The 15,704-nt window shown below is 40.2% G+C and overlaps 3 protein-coding genes and 1 long non-coding RNA gene across 5 annotated transcripts in view; all 4 read left to right on the forward strand.

Moving 5' to 3' along the window:
* The first annotated feature begins 429 nt into the window (after positions 1–429).
* kcnj8 (potassium inwardly rectifying channel subfamily J member 8) lies at positions 430–7,455 on the forward strand. The gene is made up of 6 exons (XM_015015051.1): positions 430–1,057; positions 3,894–4,042; positions 4,131–4,291; positions 5,403–5,542; positions 6,634–6,850; positions 6,979–7,455. Exons 1-6 carry the CDS (start codon positions 711–713, stop codon positions 7,219–7,221), a joined length of 1,257 nt encoding a protein of 418 aa, XP_014870537.1. The 5' UTR covers positions 430–710; the 3' UTR covers positions 7,222–7,455.
* Positions 7,456–8,208: 753 nt separating this feature from the next.
* Positions 8,209–10,544, forward strand: LOC106934887 (zinc-binding protein A33-like). Its single transcript, XM_015015050.1, has one exon. The coding sequence runs from the start codon at positions 8,596–8,598 to the stop codon at positions 9,979–9,981; it is 1,386 nt and encodes a 461-aa protein (XP_014870536.1). The 5' UTR covers positions 8,209–8,595; the 3' UTR covers positions 9,982–10,544.
* An 86-nt stretch (positions 10,545–10,630) lies between these two features.
* echdc3 (enoyl CoA hydratase domain containing 3) lies at positions 10,631–14,302 on the forward strand. Its single transcript, XM_015015052.1, has 6 exons — positions 10,631–10,814; positions 12,167–12,288; positions 12,361–12,458; positions 12,687–12,887; positions 13,281–13,459; positions 13,541–14,302. The coding sequence occupies exons 1-6, from the start codon at positions 10,678–10,680 to the stop codon at positions 13,692–13,694; spliced, it is 891 nt and encodes a 296-aa protein (XP_014870538.1). The 5' UTR covers positions 10,631–10,677; the 3' UTR covers positions 13,695–14,302.
* Positions 14,303–14,562: 260 nt separating this feature from the next.
* The window catches only part of LOC106934890 (uncharacterized), a 28,436-nt gene continuing 27,294 nt past the window's right edge, over positions 14,563–15,704 (forward strand). The window contains exon 1 of one of the 2 annotated variants that reach the window (XR_001421795.1): positions 14,563–14,795. This is a non-coding gene — a long non-coding RNA (uncharacterized LOC106934890). The remainder of the gene's footprint in view (positions 14,796–15,704) is intronic. The other variant, XR_001421794.1, reaches the window with a different exon arrangement.

Genomic DNA, 15,704 nt, shown 5'->3' on the forward strand with positions numbered 1-15,704 from the left:
TTTATTTCTCTGCCAATATTTTCTATTTATGGTCTGTTTAGATTTATTCCAATTTATTTATCCTGTTTTTAACGTTTATAATATTTTTATTCGATTTGAAATAGAGATTTTCTTTATGTTTTTAGTTTATAATTTATGAAAGAGCAGGAAATAAATTCTGCCGATCATCATTCAGGGCAGATTAAGAGAAAATTGGTCGATTCCGAAGATTATATTTATAATAAATTAAATAAAGGAAAGCCATGACATCAAAAATAAACACAATTGTGATGTTTCAGCTGAAAAAGATGTGGAAAATGCGGCCCACCGAATAGCAGAAAAGCTTAATTAACTCTGATTTCCGATATGAGTTTTAGTTTATCGGTTCTTAAAAGTCCATAACTAATCAAAATTATGCTGTAAAATAGTTTTTTTAATCCAATATTTCCTCTGTTCCGCGTAGTTTGTATGATTTCCGACGGTGCTGGTGGAGTCCTTGAAGGCAGCAGCAGCAGCTTCCAGTCCTGATCGGGACTGGACTCTGGAAGTTGGACGACGTCAACAGGACAGAGGACACTGTCCCAGCCCTCAGAGGAGCGGAGCAGAGGCGGCGCGCTGCTCTCAAGTCGGGACGTTTTCATCTTTTGCGCATTTTTGGCATGTTTCCGCGCGTAAAGGCGCACTGAGTGAGGCGGATCTGGGCTTCAGGGCGGCTGAGGAAGAGGAGCGAGATGTTGGCCAGGAAAAGCATCATCCCGGAGGAGTTCGGGCTGCCGGGTCTCGCCTCCCGGCTGCCGCGGAAGCCGGTGTTCCGGGACCGCGTGAACAAGGCGCGCTTCATCGCCAAGAACGGCTCGTGCAACTTGGCGCACAAGAACATCCGCGAGCAGGGCCGCTTCCTGCAGGACGTCTTCACCACGCTGGTGGACCTTAAATGGCGCTTCACGCTCGTCATCTTCACCACGACCTTCGTGAGCAGCTGGCTGCTGTTCGCGATGAGCTGGTGGCTGGTGGCCTTTGCGCACGGAGACATGGACCCGGCGCGGAAAAACGAGACCCACTGCGTCACCGATGTCGAGTAAGAAACTTCTCAAAGAGCTAGAAAAGTGGAAAAAGTTAAACTTGAACAGTGAAAGTAGGATTAGTGTAAGTTATCTCTTCCTCCCTCCCTCTTCTTTCTCCGTTTAAAACCCAGCAGAGGAAGATGAGGAGAAAAAACTCAACCTGTTAGATTTTTAAATAGATTATTCCCAAAAGGTTTCAGAATGTTTTTACTTTTCAGCATCCATCTATTTAAGTTCTCTTGATGTTCTCTGCTTTGTGATCAGAATATTGAACTCTATGTTCGTTTCTTTTGGCTGCTAATGAAGCAAAAATCGTATTTGCCTAAATCTCAGGCACAAACTAACTTTCACTGGAAATATTCGGGAAAAGCTGTGGTTCAAATTGATTTTCTCAAACAATGCAGCTCAAAATAATGAGAAGAAAGTAGAAACGGTTATTCTTTTATTTAGCAAACACCAAATAATTATGGCCAATAATGATGGTATTGTGAATTAACTTTGGTGGTTCATTTTAACCAGATCTTGCCAGGTTTCTACTTGTCTGTAAACGCCGGTTTACAGACAAGTAGACTATTGATGGTAAATAGTCTCTACTTATACAGGGTTCTGTTTTCAGGCCTTGCTAAATTTGCTCACTCTATGATGTAATTGTCCCAGATGAGGATAGGAAAGTTGATAGGTGCTATCAACTTTCCTATCAATAGGCATCACCAATCTGCCTATTGATGGTAAATAGTCTCTACTTATACAGTATTATTTTCTGACAGAAGGGGATCAAACTGGCAACCCACCAATTTGGTGACAAACTCCTCCAACAATCACCACCATTGTCCTACGATCTCCAACTTCATATTTTCTTCATTAGTGAACAAGACTCCAAGATACTTAAAACTCTTCCTCTCTTCTACGACCTGAAGAAGGCACTCTGCCCTTTTCCAGCTAAAGACCCTGGTCTATTACTAGCAGGTGCTGAGCTTCATCCCGATCACTTCCCACTCCAGAAAAAGCTATAGATCATGATCTGATGATGCCAACAAAACCACATCACATTCAAAAGCCAGAAACCAGATCCTGGGGCAACCAAAAAGGATCCACTTAACACCTTGGCTGTGCCTAGAAATTCTGTCCATGAAGGTTATAACAGAATCGGTGACAAAGGGCAACCTTGACCGAGTCCAACTCTCACCAGGATCAATGAAGACCCAGCTCTGACACCAGTCATCCAGGAATGACCTTGTAACTCTCTCCAGGAGCATCCTACAGGATTTCCTGAGGAACATGGTCCAACGCTTTCTCCAAGTCCACAAAACACGTAAACTGGTTGGGGAAACTCCTACTCACCCTCCAAGACCCTGTGCGATGAAAACCACACCACTCTCCCTGAATCCTAGGTTCTACTATCGGGCGGACCTTCCTGTCCAGAATCCATGACTAGACTTGACCAGGGAGGCTAATGAGTGTGACTCTCCTGTAGTAGACACACACTCTGTAGCCCCCATTTTTAAGTTGGGGAACCAACTAAGAGGTCTGCCAATCCAGGGGAACTGGCTGACATTGCAGAGACATGTCAGCCAACACAACCCTACAACATCTAAAACCTTGGGGACCTTTGTACGAATCCACCCCACCACTGAGAAGCTTTTCAACCACCTCAGAGGCTTCAGCACCAGAGGTTGGGACTGACCAGCATCCTCCACCACCAGGTAGTGATCGGTTGACAGTTTTGTTCCTTCTCCTTACTCGAGTGTTCAAGATCAAATGCGACCAAAGATCAAATGAAACGTCAACAAAGTCGGTTGTTCAGTTGCGGCACATATGGACACTCTTATGCTTGAACTTGGTTTTCACTACGGGCAGTCCATGAAGAGTGCTGGAGTCCAATAACAAAACACTGGTTGATTCAGATCCCTCCTAATCACCCCCCTCCAGGTCTCACTGTCAATGGCCACGTGAGACTTGAAATCCCCCAGCAGCTGAAGGGAGTCCCTAGCAGGAGTGCTTACCAGGAGCCCCTGCACAGACTCCAAAAAGAATGAGCAATCTGAGTTACTGATTGGATAAACTCCAATATGTGGGTGTCAAGACAGGAACCGATGAGTATGCCCACTCCTGCTAATGGTGAACTCCAGAGCAGGAGAGTGTCCATCCCCTCTCTTGGTTCCAGACCCGTCGAGGTGAGTCCAACAGTATCTAGCTGGACCCTCTCGACCTCGCTCATCAGCTCAGGTTCCTTCCCTACCAGAGAGGTATAACACATCTTGGGAGCCAGCTCCTGCAGCCGAGGATCAATGTAAAGGCAACTTCAACAATAAAGTGATCAAACCGCCAAGGTCTTTGGTCACTGCCTGTCCTACATGGCAGCCAACCAACACATGGTGACCCATAGCCAGTGGAGGGAACTCTGCATCCATTGTTGTTGCTCATCTTAAGGTATATTTAGAATTAAAATATATCGTATTCTGTCTATGCAGATGACATCCACCTTCACCACTGGTTTCAGAGAATACAGGATCTCTTATATGACAACTGAAACATCTAAGATGGAAACTCCAGCCCAAAATATTCCAACATTACATGACAATTTTCTGTCTATGCAGTACTCTAACACAACTTCATGGTGTAGAAATGACCTGAGTGGAGTGTTGTAACAATTGATCTGTAACAATCAAAATGGAACCTACCTAACTTATAAAAAAGTGATGCAGAAAAACACAGAGCGCACATTTAACAGCACCAATGATAAAACATATATCTTTCTGTGTAAAACAGTATTATTAAAATAATAACCTGATAGGTTTGTGATTTTTTGTTTAAGATGTTTGAGTTTTTCAGTGTTTTCTCTTTTCCCAGGTCGTTTATCTCAGCCTTCCTGTTCTCCATCGAGGTTCAGGTGACCATCGGCTTCGGAGGTCGGATGATAACAGAACACTGCCTGGCGGCCATTACTGTCCTCATCTTGCAGAACATAGTGGGACTCATCATCAACGCCGTCATGCTGGGTAGAAACATTCATTTGCTGATGCAGAGACGACCTACCAATCACAGACTATAAGAGTTGCACATTATTGGGCGTTTCTCCGTTCTCAGGCTGCATCTTTATGAAGACGGCTCAGTCGAACCGCCGAGCGGAGACGTTGATCTTTAGCCGCCACGCCGTTATCGCCGTGAGGAACAACCGTCTGTGCTTCATGATTCGCATTGGAGATCTGAGGAAGAGCATGATTATTGGAGCAACCGTCAGATTACAGGTTGTTAATTTGGATTATCTCCTTTGACCTCTGAGGATTAAACTGGTTGACAGTATTTTGTAACTAGTAGCAATATTGTAGCTCTTTTTGGTGTCTGATTCTTAGAACAAGCTGACATTAAAACATTATATTTATATTCATTCAACACTAAAGTGAAGAATAATGGAATTGAAAAAATTATTAGGCAAATCTTAATAATTAAGTATTTTTATTATTTTTCTTTTTTGTTATTGGAACTATAAAATGGACAACAGAGGTACACAAAGAGCATTATATAGAAAATCCAGCCTTAAAACAGTCAGGCGTCTTTTACATCAAATAAAATTCACATTTGATTATTAATTATGAGAAAATGGAAATTAAAACACATAACAAGGACAATTTGCTGTCTGTCCTTTAATATTAATAACTGAATAAATAAAGAGAAACAAAACATGTGCAATTATATATTTATATGAATAATATTAGAACATTGGATCTTAACATTTAGCTCACAGTTTAAGACTCATTAGTCAGAAAAACGCATGTAAAAACTTCGGTTTTTCTAGTTTTTAGCTTTTGCAAAATATATTCTCCCAGCCCAAATATTTTTCTTTGCATAATATAACTATCTTTTTGTAACAAAACAATTCACAGACCCATTTTGTTTAATTGGAAACATATTCCTTGTGTTGAAACAACAAAAATGTAAACAGAAAAGGGCAGCATGCTAATGGCTAACTAGCCTAGCTTAGCTCAGCAGAACAGGTTGGTAGCTTAGCGGCGTGATGCTAATAATGTACTTTATTTATATATTTATTGATTTATTGATTTATTCATGTACTGTAGTGTAATTTGAATGAATAATTTATTCATTTATTTATGGATTCATTTAGGTGGGTTTAGATTATTTTTATCCAGAGCACAAAGAGAAAATGAATTTTTAGCATTTGAGCAAAGGAATGGATAAAGTTTGCTTTCATTTTCACCAACATTTGACAGCTAAAGGTTCATGTTGCATATATCCAACATATTTTCCAAGGTCTGTTTTTTTATCTGTTGTGTTTGTAATATATTTTACACAAAAGAAAGGGAAATGTTTCAGGATTGGTTGAAATGGTTTGACCTGCAGGTGGTGAGGAAGACGACGACTCCAGAGGGCGAGATAATCCCCATCCACCAGATCGACGTTCAGACTGAGAGCGCCATCGCCAGCAACAGCCTGTTCCTCCTCGCCCCGCTCATCATCTGCCACGTCATCGACAAAAACAGGTTCAGCGCAAAACTTTACGTCTCCATTTTCCAGTTCCTCTTTAAACTTGAGTTTAGCTGTGGAGACTTTTTCTTCTCAAAATATCAGAATATCGTAAAGAATTATATGTACACAGGTAAAATTTAACAGCCTTGAATTGAATAAATTTATTTATCTAGAATTAAGTTATTGAAATGTCTTAAGTTAAGTAAAAACAGCAAGTTAGCCTTAAATACATTAATCACGAGACTTAAATATTGTTGTTTTTTTGAGGAAACTAAGGCAATACAAGTCTTAAATTTCATTAATAATAGTCTTTAAAAAATCTTAAATTTGAGTTGGTGAAACCTGCAGAAATCCTGAATGTTGGGTTTTAATTTTCTGTAATTGAACAAAAATTAATCTTTGGAATATTTTATTGTCTAATAAATCAAATTAATATTTAGTTTCACTTTCTGAAATGAGAAACAAAAATATTTGAACTTTTTTGCAATATTCAGTTTTGTTCAGTTTGTGCCTTTGAAATCAATTAAATGCAGAGTCACATTTCCTTGAGTAACTTTGAGAAAAATTTACTGTTAGGTGTATTTTTACTATGCTGTACTTTTATTTTTTATTTTATTCTGAAGTATTTCTGCTCTTACTTGAGTAAAATGTATGTATTTTCTATCCTCTGAATGAAAAGCAAACATGTTTTAACCAAACATTCACCAGACTCAGACCTGCAGGTTCTGTTAAAGTTTCATTTTTTATTGAAAGAAACTGATTTGGAAAAATTTATTTTTGCCTGATTGTGTCTTTTGTTACTTACATAAATTAATGTCATTTTCACACTTAAAATACCAAAATTTCCACTTGACTTTATATTTTGGTCCATCTAATGATGTAATTTTTAAATATTAGATGATTGATAAATTGATCAGTTACTCAGTACTTGAGTAGACTTTTAGTCAAATACTTTTTACTCGAGTAATTTTGAAGTCGTTTTACTCTTACCTCTGATTGATTACTAATTTAGGACGGTATTGCAGATTTCCTCTCATGTTTAATAAAAAAAACTGACTTTTTGCTCTTTTCTCTTGTGTTTTCTGTGAATGTTTCGTCCGCTCAGCCCGCTGTACGACCTCTCGGCCATGGAGTTGCAGTGCAGCGACTTGGAGGTGATCGTCATCCTGGAGGGAGTCGTGGAGACGACGGGCATCACCACCCAGGCCCGGACCTCCTATGTCTCTGAGGAGATCCAGTGGGGCCACCGCTTCGTTCCCATCGTTACGGAGGAGGAGGGCGTGTACTCCGTGGACTACTCCAAGTTCGGCAATACGGTTAAAGTGAGTGCTTCAGGTCAAACTTTAACGTCTGGCACAGATATGTAAGAACATATGTAAGACTGTTCTTAGTCACTATTCAATAATTACTACATTAATTAGCATAATTAAAGCGGGCTGCTGTTTTGAAGGTGAGCACGCCCAGCTGCAGCGCTCGGGAGCTGGACGAGAAGCCGTACATCCTGATCCAGACGCTGCAGAAGAGCGAGCTGTCGCACCAGAACTCCCTCAGGAAGCGAAACTCCATGAGACGCAACAACTCCATGCGGAAAGGCGGCGGCAGCCTGCGCAGGAACAACTCCGGGCTGGTTCCGTCCAAAGTGCAGTTCTTCACCCCTACGGAGGGCGGCCAGAGCCTGAATGCCGTCACCTGACATGAGGCCTTTCTCCTGCAGGGCGCACTGTTCCTCTGGGCCAGGAGCAGGACTGTTTCTCTGACGGGACTCCTCCTGCTCCCCTCCTCAACGAGACTCGTGTCTCAGTGCGTCTGTTGTTGTTGTTATTATTATTGTTATTATCTTCATTAGGAGGTGATTGCACTGACACACACACACACGCACACACACGCACGCACGCACGCACACACACACACACACACACACACACACACCTTTATGGGATGTTTGGTAACACTTTGTTTGAAGGGGTGAGTATAAGACTGACATAACATCTGTAAGAACATGAAGGAGTCTTGATGAATGTTTATAACTGTTGTCATGAAGTGTCATTTGGTAAATAATGGCACTTTTAATGCAGGGTTTGGAGGAACTTTGCTTTAAAAGTTTCATTATTTACCGACTGATGCTTTATGAGAACAGTCATGGACGTTCATGAAGACTCCTTCATGTTTCTAAATGCTGCTATGTCAGTATTCTCCTTCTCATAAAGTGCTGCCGAATGTTTTCTCAGAACAAAACCACGTAAATAACATCAAGCAGCACTTTATGTTCAGAAAATATTAATTTGCACAACCATGCTCATCAAAATGCTAATCCAAGTAGAAATAACTGCTAGTTTAGGCTCAAACGGCGTCATTTCATATCTCATATCTCATTTTCTGACTTATTCAAAGTGTTTCTGCTTTCTGGATGTGCAGACATGAAGGTACTTTCTCATTCTTTAACAGTAATTATAACAAGCCAATCACTAATGTTCTGTATTTTTGTGTTTGACAATAAATGCACCAACTTGTTATGAATATCGTTTCTATTGTCACATTTTGTCAAAATTTGAGCAGAAGTTTCTGAAAATGAAGACGATTTTCGTATCAAACTTAAACTGTTGATAGAATCTGAATTTATAACCTGAAGCACAAATCAAGTAAACAAAAATATCTTGATAAATAAAATGTTTTATTGATTAAAACTGTCACCATGTCATGACAGCTTAACATGAGACAGATAATCTGTAAAAAGATCGATCTCCACCTCCTCACAGAGCTGCTACTGGTCCAGTCAGAGTCAGGGGGCGGGGCTGGCATTTCCTGCAGGTCAGACCTGTCTTTCAGGTGAGTCAGGAAGTAAACCTGCTGATTTCCTCAACAGAGACGTTGGAATAAACCAACAGAAGACAAAAACCTCGACTTTGAGATCAAATTCAAGAGTTTCTCTTGAAGGATGATGAAATGCTTCGAGAAACACCAGGAATGCTGCAGGTGGTAAAATGGATCGGCTGCTGGCAGAAAAACAAGAACTAGAAGATTTATTCAAAAGCGAAACTGTCTGCGTAGTTCAGAGGAACGTCTAGTCATGGCTTCAGTCCAAAGGGAAGACCTTCTGTGCCCAGTTTGCCAGAACATTTTTGAGAATCCAGTAACTCTGACATGTGAGCACAGCTTCTGTGTCTCCTGTTTAAAGACAAACTGGGCAGAAAGAGAAACTACCGAGTGTCCAGTCTGCAAGAGAAGGTCATCAAAGACAATACCTGTACCTGACTTTTCTCTAAAGATGGCGTCTGACGAGGTGAGAGCGTCAGGATTTGAGCTGCTCTGCAGTCTGCATGCAGAAACACTCAGCTTGTTCTGTGTGGATGAGCAGCAGCTTCTGTGCCGCGTCTGCAGGGAGTCAGAGACACACAGCGAGCACAAACTCCAGCTCACCGAAGAGGCCGGACAGCAGGCCAAGAAAACGCTGCAGGACTCACTGAAGCCCTTAAGAAAGAGGATGAGGCTCATCCGTGAAGTGAAGGGAAGCTGTGATCAAACTGCAGGTCACATCAAAACTCAGGCTGAAGCCACAGAGAGGAAGATCAAAGAGCAGTTTAAGAGGCTTCACCAGTTTCTGGAGGAGGAGGAGGAGGCCAGGCTGAATGCACTGCGGGAGGAAGAGGAGCAGAAGAGTCACATGATGGCGGAGAAGATCAGAGCGCTGAACAAAGAGATCTCAGATCTGTCAGGATTAATTAAAACCACAGAAAACGAACTGAGAGCAAAAGATGTTCAGTTTCTGCTGAATTACAAAGAAACGGTGGAGAGAATCCAGCAGCAGCCGGTTCCTGATGATCCGGACCTGATCTCTGGAGCGCTGATCGATGAGGCCAGATATCTGGGAAACCTGAGCTTCAACGTCTGGAGCAAGATGAAGGACATGATCTCCTTCAGTCCTGTCGTCCTGGATCCAAACACGGCCCATCCAGACCTCACTCTGTCTGACGATCTGACCAGTCTGAAGCAGGCCACGGGAAAACAGGAACTTCCTGACAATCCAGAGAGGATCGACCGCTTTATTTCTGTCATTGGCTCTGAGAGTTTCACCTCAGGATGTCACAGCTGGGAGGTGGAGGTAGGAGAAAACGATGCCTACGTTCTGGGTGTGCTAGTGGGGTCGGATGTGAGGAAAGGCGTCATCTGGCCCGGACTGTGGAGGCTCATGTTCTGCAAAGGAGAATACAAAACACTTTCCCCAACAGATCTGGGATCTGACGTCTCTGTGAAGGGAAACCCAAGAAGGATCCGGCTTTTCCTGGACTATGATGGAGGACGGCTGTTGTTTTCAGACGCAGAAACTGGAGCACACATACACACCTTCACACACACTTTCACCGACAGGTTGTTTCCATACATCAGCACCTGGAGCGAGGTCCCAATAAAGATCGCACCGCAGAAAATCACTGCTGCAGTGGAAGAGCATCTTTAGAAACTCTGCTTTCCTGCACTTTCTGCAACCGTTTCTTGTTCTTTAGGTGACACACATCCTGAGCAAGGACAGGTGAATGTACGCAATGGATGGATGACTGCCTGTGTTCAGCACTTTACAAATAATATCAGTTGTTACTTCATACAATCTTAGTTTAATTTATTGTAAATTATGACGTTTACAATGAAGGAATGTCCAGGAATTATAACAGGTTTTACTCCTTTTATTTATAATTATTTTATGAAGGTGTTTCTAATTGATCAGTGTAAAAAACTGTGATTCTGACTTTGGCCAGCTGTAAAAATTAAGACAGCAAAACAAACTAATTGTAACATAACTGTGTTATAATTTGTAATTATCTGTGAAATAAAATTTAACGGTTTGAAGGAATGTGAGGGTTCTACTATTCTTTTAATCAGTTAGGACAAGGAAAAGTCTAAACAAAATGTCACTGTTGATGTTTGCAAGTAATTTTATGTTTTTATCGTTTTAAATATGAAATAAAATCAAGCACAACTGAAAGATCATCTGATTAATTTATGACTACAATAAATATTTTAGCAGAAAGATGAAATGTTCTGTTTGTTCCGTGGATCCTGTTTTTGATTTTTAGGTCTGATTTCTGCACATGCGCAGACCGGGTCTGTTTGACCACGTGACGTCATAAGCCGGAAGTAGTGGAAGAAGGTTGAAAAAATGGCTCGCAGTGTGTTGTGTAGAGGTGTTTCTGCGTTTCAGCTCAGCAGGAGGATACCACTGCTGTCCGCTCCCCGGTGTTACTCCCAGTCGGAAGCGGAACCGCTGACTCTGAGGGAACAGAAGCACGGAATCAGGTGCTGCCATTAAAAACACGTCGCTTCACCAACCCCAACCCTCATGTAGAAACAGAGCATTTAAGGAGAAACTGAGGATTCAGTAAAGAGAGCTGCTTTCTGTGGTCCACAAACTGAACCAGAACATCTTAATCGGTCTCAGTGGAAATTCGGCTGAAATATTACCGCGGTCATTATCGCCTTGTTGTGGTAAATCAAGACATTTCGCTTTATTATTGGTGTAAAGAGCTTACTTTTACTTCAATAGAAGTGGACATAAATTTCCAGGTCCGAAATTTATTATGCAATAGAACAACCTGAATATCCCCAGAAATGTAGTTTACATAAATTACATTTTTTTTCGGAGTTTATACAAAACTACAAAAAGGGGAATACCAAATTCCCGTTTTAGTTTTGTCAGGGTTGCATCTATATAAATGTCTTGGATTCAGACAATCTTAATATAGCAATCTAAAATTTTAATTTGTATTTAAAACTAAAAACATGTTGAAATATTTCAACACATAAGGATATTTTGTACTGAGTAGACATAAACAATAAAAATAGAATGATATTACGCTGAAGTGGCTGCAGAGCAGTTTATCACCATGACAACCTCTGAAAGAAATTGGCCCTGAATCTGGTGTCGTCTTCCTGCAGGCCTCTGTACCTCATTCCCGATTAAATACATTTAAATTAAATTCACTTTGTTTAGTTTCTACAAGGAAAATGGACCCAATTATACAGAAATACATCGGAATGCATATTTATCTCAGTAAAGTCCAATCTGGATTGGACTTGGTCTTGGACAAGACAAGTTTGGCCCGATTTTACCCCGATTCCCAGCCTGGGAAAGTCTGCATCAGTTGTGTGAGAGGAGAACCAACCGACTTCAGTCAGTTGAGCAAACATGACTCTGAACCCAGTTGGGTAGAGTAACTGATCGTTGATCCAACAGCTGCTGCCGACAGTCGATAAAAAAGAGAGGCAGAGAGCTGACTGTTTATTATTTTTCAAGGCTTATTTGTAACTGTAAAATATTCTGGATATTAACAAACTAAACATAACACAAACTGTCACCAATTTAATTGTAATTGGATAGTAATAAAAAACAATGTTAACTGTAAGACTAGAATACAGTAATAAATTAAAAACCTTATGAAGAAACATTTCAAATATTGAACATAAAGGTAACAATGTCCAGAAACAATTGTCAATAATTTATAAAATGAAATAAATTAGAGTTGACTAAATGTACTGTACGCATATGGTGGTATGTGAACAATAAAAAAGTGTCAGTTTAAGAGAATATTACTGTGGCAAACGTTCTTTAAAATATTTTCTAATGTGTTAAAAATCTACATTTCTACCAGGAGGATCATTTTAAACAACCCTAAGAAGAGGAACGCTCTGTCCTTGTCCATGCTGGAAACTCTCCGAGAGAACATCCTGGCTGACGTTGATGGCGAAGATCTCAGAGTCATCATCTTATCAGGTCTGTTTTTAATTGCTCGTTCATGTTAGAGACAGGAAGCAGTTGGTCTTACGTTTGCGCTGTTTGTTTCAGCCAAAGGTCCGGTGTTCTCGTCGGGACACGACCTGAAGGAGCTGACGTCCACTCAGGGCCGAGAATACCACACCAAGGTGTTTCAAACCTGCTCAGAGGTCAGTTTGTGTCTGGAATGGGACTGAAACTCCAGCTGAAGAGTCAAAACATGTTCCAATTGGGAAATAAATCCTTACATCAGAGAAGCAAGCACTGAACTTGTCAATATTTATCTCATTTTAAACATTTCTGACATAAAATACCTGTTGGATTGGAGTTTAGTGCAGGTATGAAAACAAGGCCTCACATGTTCATAACCTCAGCTGTTAGTAACTTTTGTGTTTCAGGTGATGACTCTGATACAAGACCTCCCTATTCCAGTGATCGCCATGGTGAACGGCGTTGCCACGGCAGCCGGTTGCCAGCTGGTCGCCAGCTGTGACATCGCAATTGCAAGTGAGAAATCCACCTTTGCCACTCCGGGCGTCAATGTGGGTCTGTTCTGCTCGACGCCGGCGGTGGCCATCGGCAGAGCGGTGCCAAGAAAGGTACAGACGGATACTTTTCAAAACTTTTATTACGGTACGAACTGAAGGGATTCTGCTGACATAAAGTGGTTTTGTTTCACTTTTGAGATATTCAGCAGGGGTAGGATTTAACCCAGAAGTTCTTACTGAACCTGACAACATTTTTCCTTGTGTAATTGATGACAAATTTTTTCACCTGATACATGCGCCACCTGGTGGCTGTTTATTCACAATGAATGTTGCACATTTATAACTCAAGAATCAAAGTAGTATTTGTGCTACTTAAAATATTTACTTGGAGGTATGGTGAGATCCTTGAGAACCTTTTTTTCTGCTGTTTAGTTGATCCACAGGAAATCACCCACACCATTAAAGTCCTCGATTGAACTCTTATCACTTTGTTTTCGTGAACAGGTTGCCATGGAGATGCTGCTGACAGGGTCTCCTATCTCAGCCCGTGATGCCCTGTTGCATGGCCTGATTAGCAAGGTGGTGCCAGAGGAGCGGTTGGAGGAGGAGACATTAGCCATCGCCCAGCGAGTGTGTCAGTCCAGTCGACCTGTTGTAGCTCTCGGCAAGGCCACATTCCACAGGTATGCTGTTATTAATGGTTTGCAGTGAATACCTGACACATTAGATTGCATTAACTTCTTGTGTTTCTGGTTCTTTTGCAGACAAATGGCTCAAGGCCGAGACGCAGCATATGCCACTGCCTCCAAGGTGATGGTGGACAACCTGGCTCTTATAGATGGACAGGAAGGAATCCAGGCCTTCTTAGAGAAACGCAAACCTGTGTGGAGTCATAAATCTGAAAAAGTTCATGACTGACCCACTCTGGGAGAGGTTATGTCTTAGTAAACATCTTTATTAGTATAGAGTGATCTTTGGTCACTAATTGAAATTACATATTGGAGCAATTAGGTTGATTTTTTTTTTTCAATTCACCCAAACATTACATCTGTTTTGCCCAGACTGAACTTCAGAACAATTTTGTGCCTTAAGAGCTGCAGAAACAATCCACTGTGGATGCTTTTGTAGAAGTTTTACATTCATGTTCCTCTTTGAAAGAAAAATTATAGTTTACCTTGATTTGACGGTTTTCAGTACTATCAAAGTTTGATTCATGATGAAAATGAATAAAAACTGTTCTGTAATGTTTAACAGCAGAACAATCAGTAAAGGTTTTGTAGCAGTAGTTTTCTGATTACAGAAATCACAAAAGCCTGAGGGCTGCTGAATGGTGACACTAATCAGTGGCATAATCAGAACAATACTTTATATGACATAAATATATATATGACATAGTATGCTTATGCTTTAATATATCTAATTTATAATTGTAATATTTGTTTCCGGTGTGCCTGTGCATATTAATGCAGCTGTTCCTGTAACCATTGTAAATTATACTGTAATTCAGAATTAAATTTTTTAGCAGACATTTTCCTACTGTCATTATTGAGATGTTTTGTTTTCATGAAGAAAATACCAGAAATATATGGATTGTGATCTGTGCATTTTTGATCATTTCAATTTCTTGCAAGAAATTAATAAAAAAAATTAAAAATGGAGGGGTGAAGTAAACATTTTATAATATTAAGTCACTGTTACTAAGTGAAAGTCCAAGAACCTGAAAAATAATTATCTTTCTGTAAATAAGTAAATCATAATACATTTAATTAAATAAAACTGAACTAAATAAGTATATAGAAACAAAATGTATTATTTATATATGCTTATAAATTAAAAGTATGGATAAAAAAACGTCTTTGGCAAGAAAGAAAAAAATACATGTAGAGGAAGTTTATGTCACTTCCGGTCGCCATCTTGATTCTTACTAAACCTGTAGCAAACTAAAAGGATCAACCAAAGAAAAACCTTTTTATTTGCAGAATGAAAAATATAACAAGATCGCAGTCTTCGTAAAATCGGGTAAGTTTTACGTGAAATTTTTAACATGGAAAGGTTTACTGTTTATAGATTAAAATGTCGAAGTTAATCTAGCGGATGGCCGACCGTTAGCATTCCTGCTAGCATATCTTACGTCTAAAATATGCTTTGGTTGTCAGTTGTTTAACTTTTGACTGTTTAGCGGGTTTGGTTTAGAGCGCTTTTATCTTGCTGTTATTGGTTGTTATGAAGCTAGCAGTGATAAAGTGGTGTTTTGTTTTTGTCGAGGCTAAGGTTAGCATCTGGTTCGGCCAAATGGCTTTTCCGCTCCAGTTAGCATCTGTAGACAACCTTGAAATCGGGACGAAGCTGAAGTTAGTTTCCAATTCTAGCTTCCAATAGCTAAAGGGCGATTCCACTTAATTTTTCACTACTGTCCGCATCTTTAATCAACTCTAGTTTAAAAACTACTACACCTAGACACTTCAAACCTGGACTAGATTATTCTTCTCTAATAGCAGAATATTTAAAACCATGTTTGGGATTTGTGAAATTTTTTTCTGATTTGTGAAAACTCAATGAGGTTCGATTTTCACCATTTTTGGCACCTCTTTCATTACTACAACTGCTCTAATAAAAAAACTACAACTCCTAGACTCTTCAAACCTGGACTAGATTATTCTCCCCTTCAAGCTGGATATTTAAAACCATGTTTGGGATTTGTGAAACATTTTTCTGATTTGTTGAATACTCGGTAAAATTCGAATTTTACCTTTTTTTTTCATTTGGGTCACCATAGATCTGCTCTAATAAAAAAAAACTACTACAGCTAGACACTTCAAGTCTGGACTAGATTATTCTGATCTAACAGCAGAATATTTAGAACCATGTTTGGGATTTGTGAAGCATTTTTCTGATTTGTTGAATACTCGGTAAAATTCGAATTTTACC

Source organism: Poecilia latipinna, unplaced genomic scaffold, assembly GCF_001443285.1.
Source record: "Poecilia latipinna isolate Pla-1442-1.1 unplaced genomic scaffold, P_latipinna-1.0 Scaffold1878, whole genome shotgun sequence".
NCBI classification, from domain to species: domain Eukaryota; kingdom Metazoa; phylum Chordata; class Actinopteri; order Cyprinodontiformes; family Poeciliidae; genus Poecilia; species Poecilia latipinna.

Coding starts and splice junctions, on each gene's coding strand:
- kcnj8 (XM_015015051.1), top strand. CDS start 711: ATGTTGGCCAGGAAAAGCATCATCCCGGAGGAGTTCGGGCTGCCGGGT. Junction 1,058..3,893: donor CACTGCGTCACCGATGTCGA/GTAAGAAACTTC, acceptor CTCTTTTCCCAG/GTCGTTTATCTCAGCCTTCC. Junction 4,043..4,130: donor CATCAACGCCGTCATGCTGG/GTAGAAACATTC, acceptor CTCCGTTCTCAG/GCTGCATCTTTATGAAGACG.
- LOC106934887 (XM_015015050.1), top strand. CDS start 8,596: ATGGCTTCAGTCCAAAGGGAAGACCTTCTGTGCCCAGTTTGCCAGAAC.
- echdc3 (XM_015015052.1), top strand. CDS start 10,678: ATGGCTCGCAGTGTGTTGTGTAGAGGTGTTTCTGCGTTTCAGCTCAGC. Junction 12,289..12,360: donor CAGAGTCATCATCTTATCAG/GTCTGTTTTTAA, acceptor TGTTTGTTTCAG/CCAAAGGTCCGGTGTTCTCG. Junction 12,459..12,686: donor TGTTTCAAACCTGCTCAGAG/GTCAGTTTGTGT, acceptor TTTGTGTTTCAG/GTGATGACTCTGATACAAGA.